General features: G+C 34.2%; 1 protein-coding gene across 2 annotated transcripts in view; it reads left to right on the forward strand.

The window, feature by feature from the left end:
- Window positions 1-1451: 1451 nt before the first annotated feature.
- The window catches only part of LOC134529160 (calsyntenin-1), an 82761-nt gene continuing 64819 nt past the window's right edge, over window positions 1452-19393 (forward strand). For both annotated transcript variants that reach the window (XM_063362959.1, XM_063362960.1), the window contains exons 1-6: window positions 1452-1732; window positions 9794-9951; window positions 10057-10178; window positions 12435-12643; window positions 16364-16510; window positions 19120-19311. In XM_063362959.1, coding sequence (XP_063219029.1) covers window positions 1633-1732; window positions 9794-9951; window positions 10057-10178; window positions 12435-12643; window positions 16364-16510; window positions 19120-19311 — 928 coding nt within the window. In that variant the 5' untranslated portion in view covers window positions 1452-1632. The remainder of the gene's footprint in view (window positions 1733-9793; window positions 9952-10056; window positions 10179-12434; window positions 12644-16363; window positions 16511-19119; window positions 19312-19393) is intronic.

The raw sequence follows: 19393 nt of genomic DNA on the forward strand, positions 1-19393 counted from the left end.
TATGTACTTGGCTCATGGCCACGTCCGCCACGTTTCCTCTTGCGAAATATCTGCATTTGATTATTAAATTGAACGATTATTGCAATACAGAAGATTGATAATTTTTTTTTTTGGACATACGCCATTGCAAGTTACACTGTACATCAAAGATAAACCTGATCAACCTCAATAACGGAAAAGATGAATATGTAAACACACAGTTCTTTGTTGTGTGTTTGCGTATTCATTTTTTTTGTTGCTTTATTCAGGTTTATCTATGACATACAGTGTAACCAGCAATAGCGTATGCAAAAAAAATTAAACTGGATTTGACACTATTCGTAATCGAACGCGGGTCGTCTGTGTGGAAGACCATCCAAATTTTCAACAAGCCAACTATATATAACCTCTTTATTATTTTTTATTGAAATTTATTTGTTTAGTTTGACAGTTTGACTGTATTTCACATATTTCGTGACGAATTAAAAATATTAATATCTACGCTCTTGCCTTACTCGGGACCTAAACCCAGAGCCCCTCGATTCGAACTGCGCCACGGAGGTCGGCACCAACCACCACTACTTGTGGTTAGTGGAGTTTTGTTCTCAATCGTTTTTGATTAAAGTATCATTACTATATTATCTTACATGTGTACCTCAGTATGGCTATTGCTTTCCTCGATAAAATTTTTTTGTAATGTAAGTGTGCAGAATTCGAACACTTCACTTCGATGTCAACTGAGCTAAGGGCATACGATACTAAACTGCAGGTTTCCAACGACTGTTTTAATATAATTTCCATTACTGTTCCATACAAAATTCTATGTAGCCTTATATACCTACGTCACTGTTACTATGGTTCCGGCTTCGATTCCTACTTGGGCCGGGGATTTTTCCCATTTTTTTTTTTGGTGAAATTGGCTTTAATTAGCTTTCGGTAGTATTTTTCTAAGTTATATTCGGAAGAAAAAAAAATGTTGAGATTAATTATGAAACCATAATAAAAAATAAAAAAAACAACCAAAAGTCAATGTCAGAACAGATTTAAATGACATGTTATATTAAAACACGTGTTTTTTTGGCATTATGAAATATAATTCGGGAGTATCTATTTAGACTGACCGAGGATGTGAACGTATCATCTCGATGCACATGAAGGAACATACATGAAAGACACAATGGCAACAGCAAATATGATTTTCGATTAGTAACGTTCAATAGCGTGACGTCACGGGTCGTACCAAGGTGCGCAGGTGCGCAAGGATGCCATAGATTTTCTCTTTGACTAGGCGCGAGTTCTTCGAAGCACATACAAATAATCGAAAACTTAGTTCGCTTAGTTCAACCAAAGATGGCAGTGTACTCTCACTCGTGCGCATCGGCCCGAGCACAAAAAATTCCCGAAACAGAGCGGAGACAGCCGAAGGAGGTATTGATCCTGACATCTATGGGCACAGTTGTGTAAACTACTAGGAAGACCTGTCACATTCAGACGTGACTTGTGCTTATTCTGACTACATCTAACATCAATGTCGTTGTATCTGGGTCTCCACAGATCTTTTAAAACATTGTGATGAACATATAAAACGGAACTATTGGCTTAGCAAAGCTACCTAGAAGTGCTTTTACGTAAACTTAGTGGTGAATTTATAGCATGCACTGTCCAATGTACGTGAAGTATTTGTTATTTGCAGCATATCTCGGATTTGCTGCATCTTCGGTAAATGTCACGACAGGACCAGCCACAGATGGAGGTGAGCTAAGCATGTTGGGTGTGAAATATACAATAAGAAAAGCCGAATAAATAATAATTTGTGTTGTTCAGTGTGAATAGTAGATGTCATGCCACTGAAGGAAAATAAAAAAAAGTCTAAATTTTACAACGAGTGTCGATATTGCTGCACTTAATTCGTTAGATGACGTTTTAATTGTTAGAATTACAATTTACATACAATAGCTGTCATAGTGCTTGTGTTAAAATTGTATTTCCCCACTTTTTATGGTGTAGTTTATGCACATTTAAATTTGGTAATCTTTAATTCTAAGTTTTAAATTTACATTGAAAAAAAATGTTTAGAAGCGATGTGGAAGTTGAAAATCGTTTTATCATGGTTACTATTTGCAATACAGGTTTTTCCGATTGCAATCAATTTATATTATTAAATATTTTACATGGCAGGTGGTAATAATTAAATAATGCAGTTAGAAGTACACATGTAAATAAGCTTTGCATTATTGTTTGAACACCGAATAAATTGTATGAAGATCTGACAATTCATATTTTGAAGCAAATTTCTCGTTATTAAGAATACTTTCATTTGTGATTAACCCATATTAAATATAACGCTGTGCCTTGACTGAATTAAAGAGTTCATTAGGAGGAATATTTTATTAGCTTTTTCCCCCTTGACAAAAAGCCGACGGTACAAAACCCTCGAGTAAAATCTGTTTTAACAGTAATCACGCATAAATAATTATCTTTAACTTGAATATTAGTAAAACTTCGTATTTACGTTTGATATATATTAGTGAGGTCTTTCTGATAATTACCGTTTTTTTTTTTGTATCCTACTAATGTAAGAAATTACGTCTGATGCGTTGCTTGGGGCATGGCCACTTTTTCACGTTACAGAGGGGAGTAGGTAGAAAAAAATCGTCAAATGGAAAATGTGTGCACATGGTTAATTTTGAAGCGCAATTATTAAAATATTTTTTTTATTGTAAGCGTGAGGACCATTATCTTGTGATTAGTGAAAGTGACCCCATTGTATTATGCACAAAAAATCCAAACAAGACATCAGTGATTATATTGGATCACGTGTTGGTGCTCATATACGTGAATCTAACGTTGCATTTGCAACAGCTTGAGCAGAGCCCAGACGCACGAAAACGGAAAGTTCGTTAATCGACGGCAACTGTCATGCGGGCGCACACGCACAGTAGTACGGCGCGTACGCACGTTCACGAACTGCGCTGTGTTCTGAGCGCAACCAATCAACAACTAGATACCGGTTGTTCACACGAAACTACGCTAGTGGTCTTGAAACAGAGCTGTTTTCTCAATACTTAAATACCCATCGGCGTAGTGTTGCGGCCGTGACATGGCGATTCAGTATAACCCGGGCTTCAAAAATGAAACTGCAAATTAAATGTTATGTTTTAGGCCGTCGTCATCTTTATATATTTGGGCTGGTTAGTAAATGGCATTAGTAAAATGAGTTTTCCTCTAGTCCAACAAAAATGTTGGTCAAATCCGGCTATAATGGTACATAGTAATATAGGCTAAATTGTTTTGGTAAAAATGCTAATAGTATAATTAAATTTAAAGTGCAAAATATTAAAAAGCTAATTTTGCATGTGCAAACAAACCAAACCAACAGGCTACCTTCAAACAATAAATGCAAATTATGGATGTAACTATAGTAAATTCCAGTAAACTAACAATTATTTTTGTTACGAACTTTTGGTAATTATCCCTGCCCACGATGGCACTGACTGAAATAAAAGACTTAGCAAGGATTTTAAAGTGTTTGTAACTGGAACATTATGTATAAACAGAGATTTTTTTTAAATTCCTTAATTATGATACTGTTTCCTCAGTCACTTGTTCCATCACTGATACATGTAAGAGCCTCTTTCACATCACGTCCAGCGATGACAGGTACTTGATAAGCCTAGTCTACAATTAATTTTTAGGTAATAGCAGCAGGATACTTAAAATGCTGTCCATACTAAGTATGCAAAATATTGGTTATTCTTTCAATAAATCAATCACAAACTAAGAGGCACTAGAATGCATCGCAATGCCATAACAATATTGATGGCATCACCAACAAGTATGCTCACATCATTACTACCCTGATATTCTTATGAAACATGCTTGTTTTGCACAAAATAACATTTCTAACAAAACTAACTTATGGGTATCATATACTGTAGACCTACCTATTCTAGTGTCGAACACAACACCATAAATATATTTATTTTTGTAAAATGCCTTGTTTCCGTGCTAGTAGGTACTGTAAAAACTTACAGGTCATAATTACTTAAGCACCTCCTTGTTGATGAGTTCATAAATATTGCTACCTTCATAATATGATGAAAATTTATAATAAAACATTTTTTAATGTAACTGAACTAATCTTACCAAACCTTTGGCTTTGTTTCTATTTCTTGAACGAGCACAAAACTAACCTATCTAGGTAAATAAGACCCTCTACCTTACCTTACTTTTTATCATTCACCAAATGCCAGAAAACAAATATTTAATCTAACATCGCAAATTAAACACACACAATACCCCTGTCACCTATTACAGCATATGAACATGTGCACACAAAACCCTACCACCAGTAACTAAAACTTAAAAAAAATTTAAAACTTACCTTTTTAGGCTTTAAGGCAATAATCATCTGATATCAATATTACTCTTATAGATGTATTAAATTTACGCCATAAAAATAGCCACTTTCCCATTAAATACATTCAATATCGTGAAACACAAGCTGTAACTTCCCTTGTGCTGCTACAATCAAAACCACACATTCAGTCTCTACACCATACCATTAAATAAATGCAACGTAGCGAAACACACACATTTGTCTCGTGACTCATATACTTAGTAAACACTGTCAGGGTGTGTTCTTAAAGTAATGCACGTATTGTCATAAAAACATTAATGCAGTATATAGTTGTAAATGTATATAAATCTTCGAAGTACTCCCCTCGTGCGACGACACATTTGTTCCAGCAATCTTCCCAGGCACTGTACGCTCCCCGGAAGGCCTCGACGGGAACCTTGTTTAGAGCGGACGTCACAGATCACTACTTGACCCAACTAGTCAAGATTATAGACTGTGTAAAAGTTCATTTTTGACATAAAAAATTCATTTTCACAGGTATTTGTAAACATCAATTGCTTATATATAAATTAAAAAGAGAGCACTTGTAACGCAGTACATGTGATAGAAGTGAAACTTCTTTTTCAATGGAACACCTCAGACGGGTCACCACCGCAGCGACTTGCCTATCCCTGTAGCATGGTAGGTTTCAACCTGAGCCGCACGCCACCACGTGGAGCCCGCTCAAGGCATCTGGGTCCAACAAATTCTCTGCACCGTCCGCATCGTATTCTCCATCCTTTTCGCGTCAGAAATGTTTCACAATAATGTTGCATTAAAATTTGGCTTTGAAATTTTACTCCCATCGGGCCCAAAGAAGTCTCACTTTAAAAATAAGCTTCAGTATGTTGTTTTTATCCTAGTAGTGTCTCGTCATACGAGTTGGATTTTATCCAGGTTCTACTACTAGCATTCCACGACTGTAATCTGGAGCTACAACTCTTGTTACAACCAATGACTTCTTCTGTTACTTCCATTGTAAACTGAGCTTTAGGGTCCCACCTTGGCAGTCCCATCACTTAGGAGGATGGTACTTTTACTCTAAGGGGTTCAAAATTTTTTTGTTGCCAAGTGTTGTTGGCAGCTCATTCAACTACTAAAAATAATTTAGGAGATAATCTTACTTGTACTGTCATTAAGTTAAATAAAATACAAGAACAACATGATGTGTTTTCCTGCCTGAGCCAGGATGAGTACAAAATGGATTGAAAAAAGGTTGGCATTCACTGGATTAATCTAAAACTTCTCTACAATTACCATGATTGAATAACCAGCAGCACTCATAAAACACTTTGAGAATCAAAACTAGGTACTTAAATTTAGTTTTTTGATTTACAAAGTAGCCAAGTATTTTTACATGCACCTGTGAAAATACTGGTGTACCTGGACAGTTGGAATTCTTTTACATTAGATAGTCATTGTTGGTCTGTGGTTAGTTCTAATAGTAATGAAGAGGCCCGGAGAACCTCTTCGGTTATTAGACCTAAACGTCACGCCTCGCGCCTTCCCCCTCCCCTCTTTCCACTCCTGGGTCTGTGACGTAGCGCTTCTTTTCCCCTTCTCCCCGCGCTGCGATGGTGGCGCCTCCAGTGACTAGTCGAGGTGCGACCGAGGCTCATCGCCTCTTGGCCTTTTTCACCTCTAGCTCTCGTTGGGGTCGGTTGTGTGTTTGATGGCGGTTGTCCACTCTCTCGTTTGGTCGGTAATGTATTTGGGTGCCTTGATTGTGCGCGAGGTGACTGTGGAACCTGCGTAAAGTTAAGCGTGTGTTTCCATACTTTAACTGTAACTTTTTTTTTTTTTGTCACCTTTTGAAATTGACCTTCGCTCCTTGCATGGAAACACACGTCGCTTGCCGACCCGGGTGTTACAGGATGATTTTGCATTGCCATTCTGTTTAATTTTGTTGTGTGCCGTTGTAAAGTGTGGTTTTCATTAGCCTTCTGGCTGGCCACCCCTTCCCCCCATTTGATTACCCGGTATGGGGTCGCGGGCTCTACTGTTTCTTGCCCTTGTGCAGGGGGCTTACGTTACGTTACGTTACGTTGGGCCATGCCATGCCGATCCCAATATTCTAGAGGAGGAACTGGTCCGAGCGTAGGTGCTCACCTTAATTGAACGTTTAACTTTAAATGAACTTTTAACTCGCTCAGTAATATTGCTTGTGGCGCACTTTTTGTAACAAAGATATTATATGCATTTGTGTGTAAATGGATCAACGTATTAATATACGAGTCTCGTGTTCCTTATGATCCCTTCAACTTGTACTTTTGTAACAAAGAATATATAAATTGTGTGTAAATGGATCAACGTATTAATACACGAGTCTCATGTTCCTTATGATCTCTTCGATTTGTACTTTAGTAACAAAGAATATATACATTGTGTGTAAATGGATCAACGTATCAATATACGAGTCTCATGTTCCTTATGATCCCTGCAATTTTTAAGTACACCTCTAAACTAGCTGCAACAGGTTCTACTAGAAGAACCCCCCCCCCCCCCCCCCCCCTTTATATTGATTAGCAGGTTGAAGCGTCCTCCAGTAATGTAGGCCTAGAAATTTTTCTTCAGCACTGTGACTGTCGTGCAATTTCCACAACTGTCACAGTCTGTGTGGACGGGGCTTCACTTAGAGGGACAGACCTGTCTTCCCCAGCCAGGCTGGAGAGTTAAACTTGGTTAGGGGGGGAAGGAGCAGTGATAGAATAGTAGTGGATGAGGAAGTTACTAACTCATAGCAGTATGTTCAAACATACTGGCCATGGTGAGATGTGAGTGTCCTGACAGAACAGATGATGGCACAGAATACAGACATGTACCAATATTGGTTTTACATGGTTATTTGTCTGGAGTGAAATGTTCGTATGCATATCTCAAAATATCCGTAAGAATTTATACAGCAGGTATACATCTGAGAGGAATACAACCACCCAAGGGCTGTGCACGGTACCTTAATCTCTTTTATTATCAAAGCCGTAATCCTGGGCTGAACGGTTTCTAAGAAAAAGTGATATTGTTTAACCTCTACAGAATCTTGGAACACCAATATCTATTAGCCTACTGCTACTTTTCTATGCAGGGGTGCTTGGTGCTCAGTTTTTATATTCTCTGTAAGGTCCTAAAGTTAAATTATTTAATTTCAATATTTTCTAAAAAAAAGTCCTAATTTTGTTTTTATTGATTCCATTAAAAATGGTGCACCTATACAGATATTCTCTCTCTGTAATACATCGAGTTTCATATGTTTGTGTTTCTGCACGAGCAAGTACCACTTCCAGTTTTTCCCTTAGCCTCATTTCTATTTTACATACTTAAAAATTACACATTTTTTCTATAATAACATAAGGATTAGGACTTATATTTTGCATTGCATCTTAAAGGCGGAATTATAATAACCCATCGCCTCTGGCTGTCCGTCATCCGTCCATCACGTGACCTGCAGCCAATTAGGTGGCCCCCAAAGTTCCACCCAGACAAATTGAATATAGCCGTGGTTAGTTGCGCCAGTCAGTTACCAGAACACAAGCCTGTGGAGTTTGAATTTGTTCATTTAACTGTTTGGCATTTAGATTTTGCTGGCTCACATCTACACAATTCAATCACAACAGAATTTTTCAGAGGATTTGCTAATAATACATTATGTACGGGAACATAATATAAATAGCAAACAATATGAAAATAAATTGCTGAGAGAGACAACAGCTGCACTGATTTAAGAAAATGTTTTATGGGACGGATGAAGTCGTATTGTAAATCGTTTAGCTAGCTGCGAGGTGTTGATGGCCAGAGATGACAGGCTATTGTAATTCTGGCTGTATTTAAGTTTCAGTCAGAGAAATAACTATAGATGTAGGGTGGAAATTGTGACAAATTTTTCTTAACCAGTTTTACAATTTCATGATGACATTATTTTGTAAGAAAACAACTAGTGTATCATAGTATAAGTGCAATGTGAATAAAATGAAGTCTACTTATTTTGTTTGCATTTTAAAAAGCAACAAAATAGTTTTAGATATGATTATTGTAGTCATGCTATATCTAACAAGAATAGTTTCAGAGTGTATCATAGAACCATAATGATCCTATGTGGAATGTAAAACTAAATCAATTGATTGAAGTGAGATCACGAAATCAGTTGAAGTAAGATCATAGATGAGACATCATATCTAAAATTGTTGTTTGTTATGGCATTTTAACATTAATGATTACTTTTTTAATGAGTTTTAAAAACTATTTATTCTAAGCCAAATGGTGTATTGGTCAAATCACTAACCTCCCTTCAAGGTGACTCGAGTTGATTGTAAAATATGTCAAACCCGCATTTTTTGTTAATGGGGAATGTTAGTTAACGTTGCCATGAGTAAGTGCATTTCCTCAAGGATCTCTCATGTCCTCCAAACATGTTTCTTTGCCTTATCTAATTTTACATTCTTCTCAGGCTGGCAGTAATGATGTCTGTAACAAGGAACAAGCTTATTTTATTTTCTTGTATGTGGCGAATGTTTTAACATTCTCTATCTATTGTTTTTGGGTCAATTAATTGGCTTGAACTTCATGCTTTTAAACAAGCATATTTCATGATACTTATATACACACAATATCGATGTAACTAGCTAAGCTAAATTGCATTTATGTTGTACATAACATTCTTCTTCCCTTGATATTTACACACTTAAAAAATTTATACGAACTAGAATCAATGCTTGAAGGTATGTTTTTTATTCTGATGTATTGTATGTGATCATGTACTCCGAGTGCATTAGTACTAATGTTTACACTATTACTATATTTGAATTATTTTCTAGTAATTCATTCACAAAATTAAGAGCATGTTAAAACTTGGATAGGTTGTCTGGTCTAGATTCACATACCGTCAACAACAACTTTGTAGCAGACTCTTATTAGTGACATAGATTTTTTTGTAGTCACAGGTGATCAAAATATTTGCATATAAGGATTTTAGCTTCATTTCACAACATTATTTCATATTTAAGTGAAACATATGACTGGGGAAAAACTGCTTAATTGTTACATATTTTGATGTCAAAGTCATAATTTCATTTTTCTTTGTAGATCATAATTAGAGAGACGGAATTTTCGGGCATTCATTTAGTCACAAGCTAGAATGCAAACATTCACACTCTCGCACTGTGTTCATGATTGGCCCGCAGTTGTTTAGACACGCCCCTTTGTGACTGTGAGCCAACGATGCCCAGCTAGAAGAGAAGTAAGCTAATCAGGTAGTGCCAATTAACAAGGATAAAAATTTTCTCGCTAAGAAATCAGCCAATGGGAAAGTAAACATGGGTCGAGCACACCTATAACTTTGAATACTATCCTGAAGTCAGAAGAATCCGCGAAATTTCCGGGTCTCTAATCATAATGTTACCTCCAATTGTTTTTGTGTTGCAGTACCACGGCTAGACTTGCCAAGCCTAGAGAGTGGCTACCACGGGCTGGTCAAGGAGAATGAGACCATCGTGGAAGTTACACCTCGCATCAGGGCTGTTGGGGCGGACATTTGCAACTTTAGGATAGTAAACAAACATCATGGGGAGGCACCATTTGAGGTAAGAAGTCACGACTCGTGTCATTTCATCCATGTATATTGTATTTGTATTGTGCTCATGGTATTTGAGTTTTGGAAAGGGGACTAATTTATTTCTTTATGACAGATTGTTCTCAAGAACAAGGGTGAAGCTGAACTTCGAGCCCGGAAAGTACTGAACTGTGAAAAAAGGAAAAACTACAAGTTTGATATTGCCGCTGTGAGCTGCTCTGGCGAAGTTTCAGACAAGTAAGTTCTTTTCTTATCTTTTTATTTTATGTTTGAAATTGATTTTAATACTTTTAATGACCAAAGTAAAATGAACAGTACCAATTTATGTTCTAACTGATATTTGAGTATTAATATTTTTTTCAAATCATAATATTTTAATAAAATTTTGTAGGAATATCATCCTTAAGCCACATTATGTAACATCAGAATATTTATGATTTTCAGTGCATGAGAGTTACTGACCAACTGAAAGGATGTAAATGGGTAGTTCTAGGGAGGAAGGAAAACAACAACCAGCAGTTAATGCTATTGACTGAATAAAAAATAGTATGTACACAAGTCTACAAGGTTAAAAATTTACTAACGAATCATGTTTTGTTTAGTGACTGAAATGTTGACTATACTGTATCACATGTAATTTATAGTGATTGTATACATAGCTTTATAGTACTTCTTGACTGGCGTGTAGACCATTGGGAACTATCCTAGTATCATTCTGTTAACTATTATAAGAAGACCAGTACCTCAAAAATAAGTACACTAGTTTTTTCAGGAAAGAGTGGTACTTTCATTGGTTTGAGACCATAAAAATGTAGAATAAGTAACATTTTAGTTTTGAAATATATAATTTGGAACGTTGGCCATGTTGTGCTACTGTATTTTTCATTTTTCAGCAATAAAATTCTTTATCACAACATATACTCTGTAACTCAGGACAGTTTTGTAATAAGTAAAACTCTTTTTCCATAATTCTCAAAGACCAGGAAATAATTATGCAAAATGCAGGCACTGTTATTAAATTGGGCCACAGAAAAGTGGAGGGAAGGGTTTTAAATTGAGGAATGCTAAACCAGTGTTTAGAATTTCAGTTTGTTTTATATTCATATATATTTATTGTCAGTTAACCAAAAATATTAACTTACATGATTAATATCAATGGCAAATTTAGATTCAAAAAAGTTAGATTAAAAATATTGATTTAAAAGTGTATTTAAACAAATCATGAACTTGAAGTAAATTCAAACAGTTGAGGAATCAAAAGAAACAGTTGTGTAATGTAATTATTATAACACATTAATTGTATATTTATATTTATATATGCATGTAAAGGATCCATTTGAGATTTCCATCACTTTCTAGTAATTCATTTTTGTTAACAATGATAATGTAGTCATCATAAGCATTAAATTAATTTTTTATCTACAAGAATTTAGGAACATTTAATAATCTTTGTAGGCAGGAACTATTTTGGGATTTGATAGGTATCTCAAAATCTCATATTCTGATATTGATTTTTGTACGTCACTTTGACAGTAGCCAGTCTTAAAAAAGTTAGGTCTAGGATTATTCCTGTAGGTCTATACAGAATTTTAATGTGGTTGCATGTCACTTTTTTACCTTCATTAGGCATACATATTCTTTAATATGAACTATTTGTTTATAAATATGCCCTCTAAAATGCTCTCTCTTCAACATCATAAGGTTTAACATCCTTCTTTGCTTATCTTAAAATTAAAGTCCACTGTGATAGTTAAATAGATATTGTTGCCCTCATTTTGTATATGCTAAACTTTTAGAAAAGAGGTTGGAACCCAATTTTCATATGGTATTAAAAAATTGGCAGTTTCTTGGTTTTTGTTATGGCCATTGTAGTTATTAGAGTAGCAAATTTCTTTCTCTTACAGTGAGCCTATTAATTATAACAGCTGCCAATTTTACTCACACCTTTTTTTTGCCACTGATTCACTCCAAAAATAGCACACTCATATTTGTTGACACATTAATGTGTGTTTCAAGAAATTGAAGCAGTTTAATTTTATCTTAAACGTTTAGCACCGAGCTTTTTCCATATTGAAGTAAGAAGTACATGTATAGCAAATGAATGAATGCCACTTCTGTGTCTATTTCGTGCTTCATATTAACGTCTTTTTATTTCTCAGGAGAGCTTAAATCTTCATGATGAAAGCAATCTTCATACTACTATGAAGTTATGTATTTCCTTGATTGGTACTGTCATTGTAACTTTCACACAAATGGGTCTTCATTTACTTCTAGAACCAGCTTATTGAAAGTTTCTTCTTCCATGGGAAACCAAATCTTACACTCCTGCGAAAGCATATGCCAACACACCTTGTAGAGTACCTGCTGCTTGTCCACCTAATTGGGATGGCCCTCCAAGTATCTAACCAACATAATAAGCTACTGAAACATTGAATTTTAGGTGATTGAGTTTATGCATTTTTCTCACTTGAGTCATTCGTTTACATTTTACAGTGCTACCGTCCATATATCAGTCATTGACATAAATGAATACCCACCAACTTTCCTCGACCCATCATATGTGTGTCAAGTGGATGAAGGAAGGTTATACGAGGAAATAGTCAGAGTCGAAGCAACAGACAGGGACTGCACACCCAAATATGGAGACGTGTGCAAATATGAGATTCTGACAAGTGATCAACCGTTCACCATTGATAATGAAGGTAAGATACAGGTTTCCCTGTAATATTAATGGTTTTGTAATAAGTGAGAAAATATTGAGAACAAGGATTTTATAACAAAACCTGGTTAAGATATTTTTTTAAGAGACCAGACAGTTAATAATTTTTAGCTAAGGAAATGAAAATACAGTGTTGTTTTGGATTGGTGTGGTTAATAAATTACACGGTTAAATTTATTAATGTAAACTTTTGGCAGGAAATACAAGCCTATAATACTATCAGAACATTTTAAATATACATTACTGCACATTAGTGAAAATATATTGACAATTTAACACTTGTTATATTAAGTTTGTCGAGAATGGTTGGATGTTTAGGTGGTGTATAACAATTGCCACTTGGCTCTAGCTTGGAATAAAATCTACCTTAGTGTATTCAAGACCTTTTCTTTGATCATCCCTTCCATTTTGTTCAGTCTCTTTTTCAAAATTATAATAATGTAATTATGTGATTAAAACATGCCAAATGCATGATTATTATAAACAAACAACACTCAGTAATAGCAGGACTAAACACTATACTATGGAGTGAACTAACTGACCATAGTAGTTCACTGTGATTGCCTTAGTAGTAGGTATATTCAGAGTGTCATAATAATGTAGTAACAGAGTGTGTATTTTATCATTGTTTGTCTAAAATCAGCAATAATTTTATGAGACACGGTAGGTACCTAACTGAACCACATTTTGCAATCTTGAAATATTGAACTACAAAAGAAAACAACACCTGTTGACATGTAGTGGTCGTAAAGATAGTAAATTTATATAATATACAAATTACACATGCACAAATTAGAATTTTCATAAGGTAAATGGATTGCATTAGCCTGGGTTGGGCCAATGTAGAAGGCTGCAACGCTCAAGGCGTCGTATTTCGTTGTGCGTGCTCACTACTTTAGGCAACTTGGGCCAATTCTGTTGCATTTTTCTGAGCTTCTTTCTTTTTTTATTGATAGAGCTGACATCTCTCTGCATCGGAAAATCTAGGTGACGGGTAAGAAATGGGTGTCACTCATCGCTTCTTCGATTTCTTCACTTTTGGTTTGGACATTATTCCTTGCTGCTTGCGTAAAAATATATTGTGCATGAAATATTGAAGTTTTTTTTTTTCCAAATCATAGTTTACACCCTAACGTAAAGAATAAAAGTTGTTTGGAGCAAATTGACCTAGTACTTTCGTTGCTAACTCGCTTGCAACTGAACACTAGCCACGCCTACTACACATTTTAGCTCCGCTGCCGCGCCGTTACGTCATTGTGGGGGAAGCAGGGAAGTGTTGGTGCCAGCATTTCCCGTTGCCATCGGAGCAGGCTTTACGATGGTATAGTTAGTATTTTCCTCAAGTGTATAGTTCAGCCGTAGCGGACGTTTCAGAGTATCCTATTTTCGTGTCTCCAAGATTCTGTCATGATCGAAACATAAGACGTTCATTGAATTCACGTCAAAACTAGGCTTGCAGTTGCGTGGGCTGCACAATAATTGATAGAGGAGTAACAGAAAAAACCTGAGAACATAACGGGCCCCTGAATAGACTTTCCTTCCTACTCCCATCTGCTTTCTGTCAAGCTAATCGGATAGCCACGTTCAGTTCACAACTATGTAACATTATGTATATAAAATTGTTTCTTAATTCGGGCAACAAATGTTTACACACCACTGCCTCATCATGTAGCTTAATCCAAATAAAGGTTTGTTTTTTTTTAATTTCTTTTTACAACAGTTTTATAGTACCATCAGGTTATAGTATTGTAGTGAAAGCTACCCATTCTTGTCTTGCTGTCAGTGTCTTGGTATCTTGTTCCCACTTGTTTACGTTTTGTTGCAAGAGTTATTTTTGTACTGTGCTTGCTTCAACAATTTCTCCACAAACACTCGTTGACTTCCACTCTGGTTTTACTCGGTTTATCTCACTTAGGTTTATGGTGTTAGAAAAATTATCCTTGTTATTTAGGTAAAAAGGTAGAGTTGAATTTGCAAAATCGTGGGTGAATTTGAAATTTTTTCAGTCCCTTTTCTATTTCTTTAATGACAGCATTTTCCCTGATAATTTTGCACACAGGTTTAGATAGTGGCACAGCCTACTTCTTCTATGATGAGTATTAAACTTATCACACAAGTTAGAATACAGGGGGGAAAATATATAAAGCTGAATTGAGTTCATACATTACAGTATATGAAGCACATGAAAATCTGATCAAGCTAACTGATAAGGTAGGAACTATGATATTTCATGTATTCAGGAAGAGTTTGTGTAGTCTGCAAATAGAGAAAACAAAAAAATAAGAGGATTATAACAGCTGGTAACCAGAAATTCTAAGCTGTCACCTGGATATTGGCAGAGTATTGCAAACAAAAGAATGACAGGTTTGGACAAGTTAATAACTGGAGAGTTTAATTTTTTTGTCTTAAAACAGGTCTCAAAGCTGAAAAAGTCTCTCTCCCTCCTCTAATAAAGAGAATGCCTCTGCAGAAATTCAGCATGTTTTACTAGACTTTGATGAGTATTTTACTTGGAACCATCCAAATAAAAATTAAACTTTACTTAATTTTTTTTCCATTGACTAATAAGAGACTCAAGGGACCAGCAAAAATTTGAAATCAATATACAATTTTGAAATATTGAAGTTTGAATTAGAGAGGTTTCATTGTTTTACATAGTGAATTTCATCCTTATTCAATGGCAAAGAAGAAAAACTATGTTAAATAAAATTGTATTAAGTATATTACTGTATTTAAAACTGATTTTAAAGTTTTAAATTTGGTAATTTGTTTGTGCAGTATATATCATACATAAGTATATAAACAGTTTTTTAATCTTTTCTGCAAATTTAAATTAAAGTTTATTTACTTCTAACATTAAAAAATCTATAAAAATAAATTTGACCATAAATTTGACTTTTACATACCCTTATTTAGGCTTATTATACTCAATAATGTCTTGTATAAGGGACATTAGTTATAACTCCTAAGCCAATTATAGCATTTATTTAAGTATAACTTTCTTAAACTTGAACATGCCTGTCAATTATAAGAAGTTCAAAAGTCCCTTATCAACCCTTTTTTATTTTCTATCAATACAACTGTTATTCCTTAATATATTTGAAGGACATTAAAACATGTATCTAAAACCAAAAATAAAAATAAATGCTTATTTATAATTTAAATTTAATAGCTGTAAATAAGTGAGAAAATTTTATTTTCATTTAACAGTTGTTTTACACGAAATAAATTATTTAAATGAGATCTAAAATTGACAAAATTTGTTTAATTTATGTTTATAATGTCTTATTTGTGAAAATTTTTAAAAATATTTTTATATGTTCCGTAGTGATGTAACAAACTTTGAGTGTCCAATATATATATATAGGCCAAAAAATATGTGAATATTAATTATACATGAACTGACTCAAGCATAGTAACCATTTTTTGGTCATATTCTACAAGGTAGTAGTGTATAAGACAAGGAAGCAATTTAAGTACTTTAGTAGGTAACTGAAGTAAGTAATCAAATTTTTTTTAGATTAATATTGTTCCAATGTCTTGCCCATATGCAACAGCTAATTTTTAGTTCTGATAAAAAATATTTATTTCATTGTTATTGTTCTCAAACTTAAACTTAACTAACATGTCTTTTCCAAGATATGTCTGTTATTTTACATGTGACTAATTCATATTTTTTTATTTGTTGCTTTGAAACTATTAGGAGCCATACGAAATACGGAGCCTCTGGACTATGAACGTAGTCACAACCATATCCTTTCAGTAGTTGCTTATGATTGTGGTATGAAGCAGTCGGTACCGGTTATGGTCACCATCAAAGTGAACCGCATTTGTAAACTAGGATGGAAAGGTAAGTTTCCACAGTAAGATATGTTTGAAGAATGGTAAAAGTCTGCTATTATAAAGTTTGTCTTTTTATCTAGGTATTGTTTCACAAACTTAATTTAAGAGATTCAATCTCAATTAATTACAAATTAGAAAATAAAATGGCTCAAACTGTGGACAGCATAATATTCATTTTTACAAAATATACCAATGTTGATTCTATTTTCATTATGTAAGTCTCTATGTGTGCGAAAAATGTTATTATTGAGAAAAATATGATGATAGGAACTGAAAGATTGTTTGGAATTTTCTTCTGATAGGATGGTTAAAAATTTTACTTAGCCACTGTATTGTAGAAATATCTGTATACAAATGAATATAACTTTAAACTTCAATCCATTTTTAATGATTTCAATAACTTCAGTCATACATTTTAGTTGAGTTTGATTTACAATATTATTTGTTTTATTCAATAATAGGAAAATGTGTTCAAAAGACATACAGTAAAACAGGGTGAATATGATTAGAAGGGTGAATGAATCAAAAGTTTGTAACATTATATTTTGGAACATATATAGCAGAAATAATTATATATTGTTCTGATATTTTAATACATATTTCTATGTATTATTCTTTTCTGCTATATTATGTTTCAAAATATGTTAAAAAACTTTTGATCCTATTAACCCCTCTGATTATTCACCCCGTTTTATGGTAATTTCTAGGGTTTATATAACATTTTTCATAATTATCAAGAGTTTTTTTTTTTATTGTATTCAACTTAATGTAATGGAAATGATTGTTAAAATCATGGTCAAATGCAACCTAAAACTCTTTTGCAATACATTTGGAATACAATTTTTTCCAACTACAGTTTAAACTCTTTATAACGTCACTCAATTTAACGTCAAATTCCTTAAAACGTCGAAATTGCTTTACTTGGGTTGGTTTACCTTGTTTTCTATACAATAATACACTCTATATAGAGTCACGCTCACTCTATTTAACAACAATACGGCATTATAAATCATTAAGCAGTACTTTCTAAGTTGCCAAAGTTGATAACTGCAGCTGTGTATGTTCTTTTGTTTGCTGTTTTGTTGTATTATCTAGCACGTGTTTACTTCGACTATCGTACCGGAGATTCTAAGAAATTTTGTCTTTTGTTTTTGTGTGATGAACTTGCACATGTTTACCTCGGTCACTAGACTTTTAGTCAAGTTGTTACACGTTATCATTATCGCAATTGCTTACAGACTTTCGAACTGTAAACATGGCAAGTATACGAAAATCTTTGTGTATTGACAAAAAAGTTTTATTAATATGCTCAATAGAGGCGGGAGAAAAGATCAGTAATGTTGGAAGACGCTTTGGATTTAGCCGCTCTACCGTGTCTACAATATGGAAAAACAAAGAAAAAATAACAGACTATAAGCAATAAGTGTTGTTATTGGTATGAATATTAATGTTTGTGTGTAAAATGTGTGCTATATTCGTAAATACATATTATTATAGAATAGTATTATGATATATTTTATTTCTCTCCATTTAACGACCACACTATAACGCCAAAAAATGCTCAGTCCGTTAATTGTCGTTATATAAAGTTTACAATGTATTTCCATTTATCGCACAGGAAAACCTAGAAATTTTTTGTCAGTAACTCTTTATTTGATGCATATATTTTCATATGCCTGTTATTTAGTCAAGCCCTTGTGAATGCTAAAATCGCAGTGTTTGCAACATTTTCTCCCAAAATCAAACTTACACGTACTTGTTTTTCCAAATGAGGTTTGGTAGACACTATAGTCTGGACGTTTCTGCCATCATTTAGGGCACTCAGTAGGAAAAAAATATGGTAAAGAAAAGTTTTATTAATATCAGGTAAGTTTACTTTTTAGAAAAGTGGTAAAATTCAACTAAACTTATATTTGAGTTAAATTCTTCTAGTTTTTGTAATCACAATTAGAAGCAATAGTTAATCCTGTTTGGTAAAACACACTCTTAGTAAACAGTTATAAATTTACCTAAGTCAGGATGTTATTTTTGTTATGTAATGTGATTTTAACTCCTGTATTTCACCTAGTTAGATTTTTAGTCAAGTTTATACGTGAAAAAAATTTAAAAACATTTGGACCCTTAAAATGCAAATTTGCCTTACCTATTAAGTGACAATTAAATCAGTTTTAAGAATCCTGGGCAAACAATTAGACTTATTCTTAATTAAACATTATTTTATTGTGGTTGACATAAGTTGATATGTTCTGAGTAAAATGAACTATGCAGGTATGGCCAGTGAGAAAGTCAAAATGTGCAAAAACAAAGTTCAGTTGCGGTTTTTTGAACTTAATATTGATGGTTAATTTAGAGTTTATTAGCACAGGTTGACTAATTACATGAAAAAAAATTTGCAGGTGGTGAGTTATACCTTATGTGGTTACTGTCTTTTGAGTAAAGTCTTTACTTTGAACTTTAATTTTTTTAAATATAATATATGAATTTTATTTTGTTGGGTTAGTTATCTGCTGAATTTTAAGTATGCATTAAGCCAATGTAGAAACCAATTGCCTAGTCAAAAAAATGTTTGCATAGTTGCTTTTACATAAGATGTAATGTTTGTGTTCTTGTTACTAGGTATTCCTGAGAGAATAGACTATGCCCCAGGCACAGGGCGAGAAGACCTGTTCCCGGACGCAGAACTAGAGCTTTGTGATGTGCCATGTGTTGTTCACAATGTGGAGACCAAACTAAGTCTTGCCACCTCTCATATCGGAAAGGGTTGCGACAGAGACACTTACTCTGTGCAGAGCCAACGGAAGCTATGCAGTGAGTATATACATGATGCAATCATTGCTCTTGTGTTATATTTAGATACTTGAATTACATTTTTTTGTTTGCTCTCCCCTAT

This window comes from Bacillus rossius, chromosome 2, assembly GCF_032445375.1.
Source record: "Bacillus rossius redtenbacheri isolate Brsri chromosome 2, Brsri_v3, whole genome shotgun sequence".
Classification (NCBI taxonomy): domain Eukaryota; kingdom Metazoa; phylum Arthropoda; class Insecta; order Phasmatodea; family Bacillidae; genus Bacillus; species Bacillus rossius.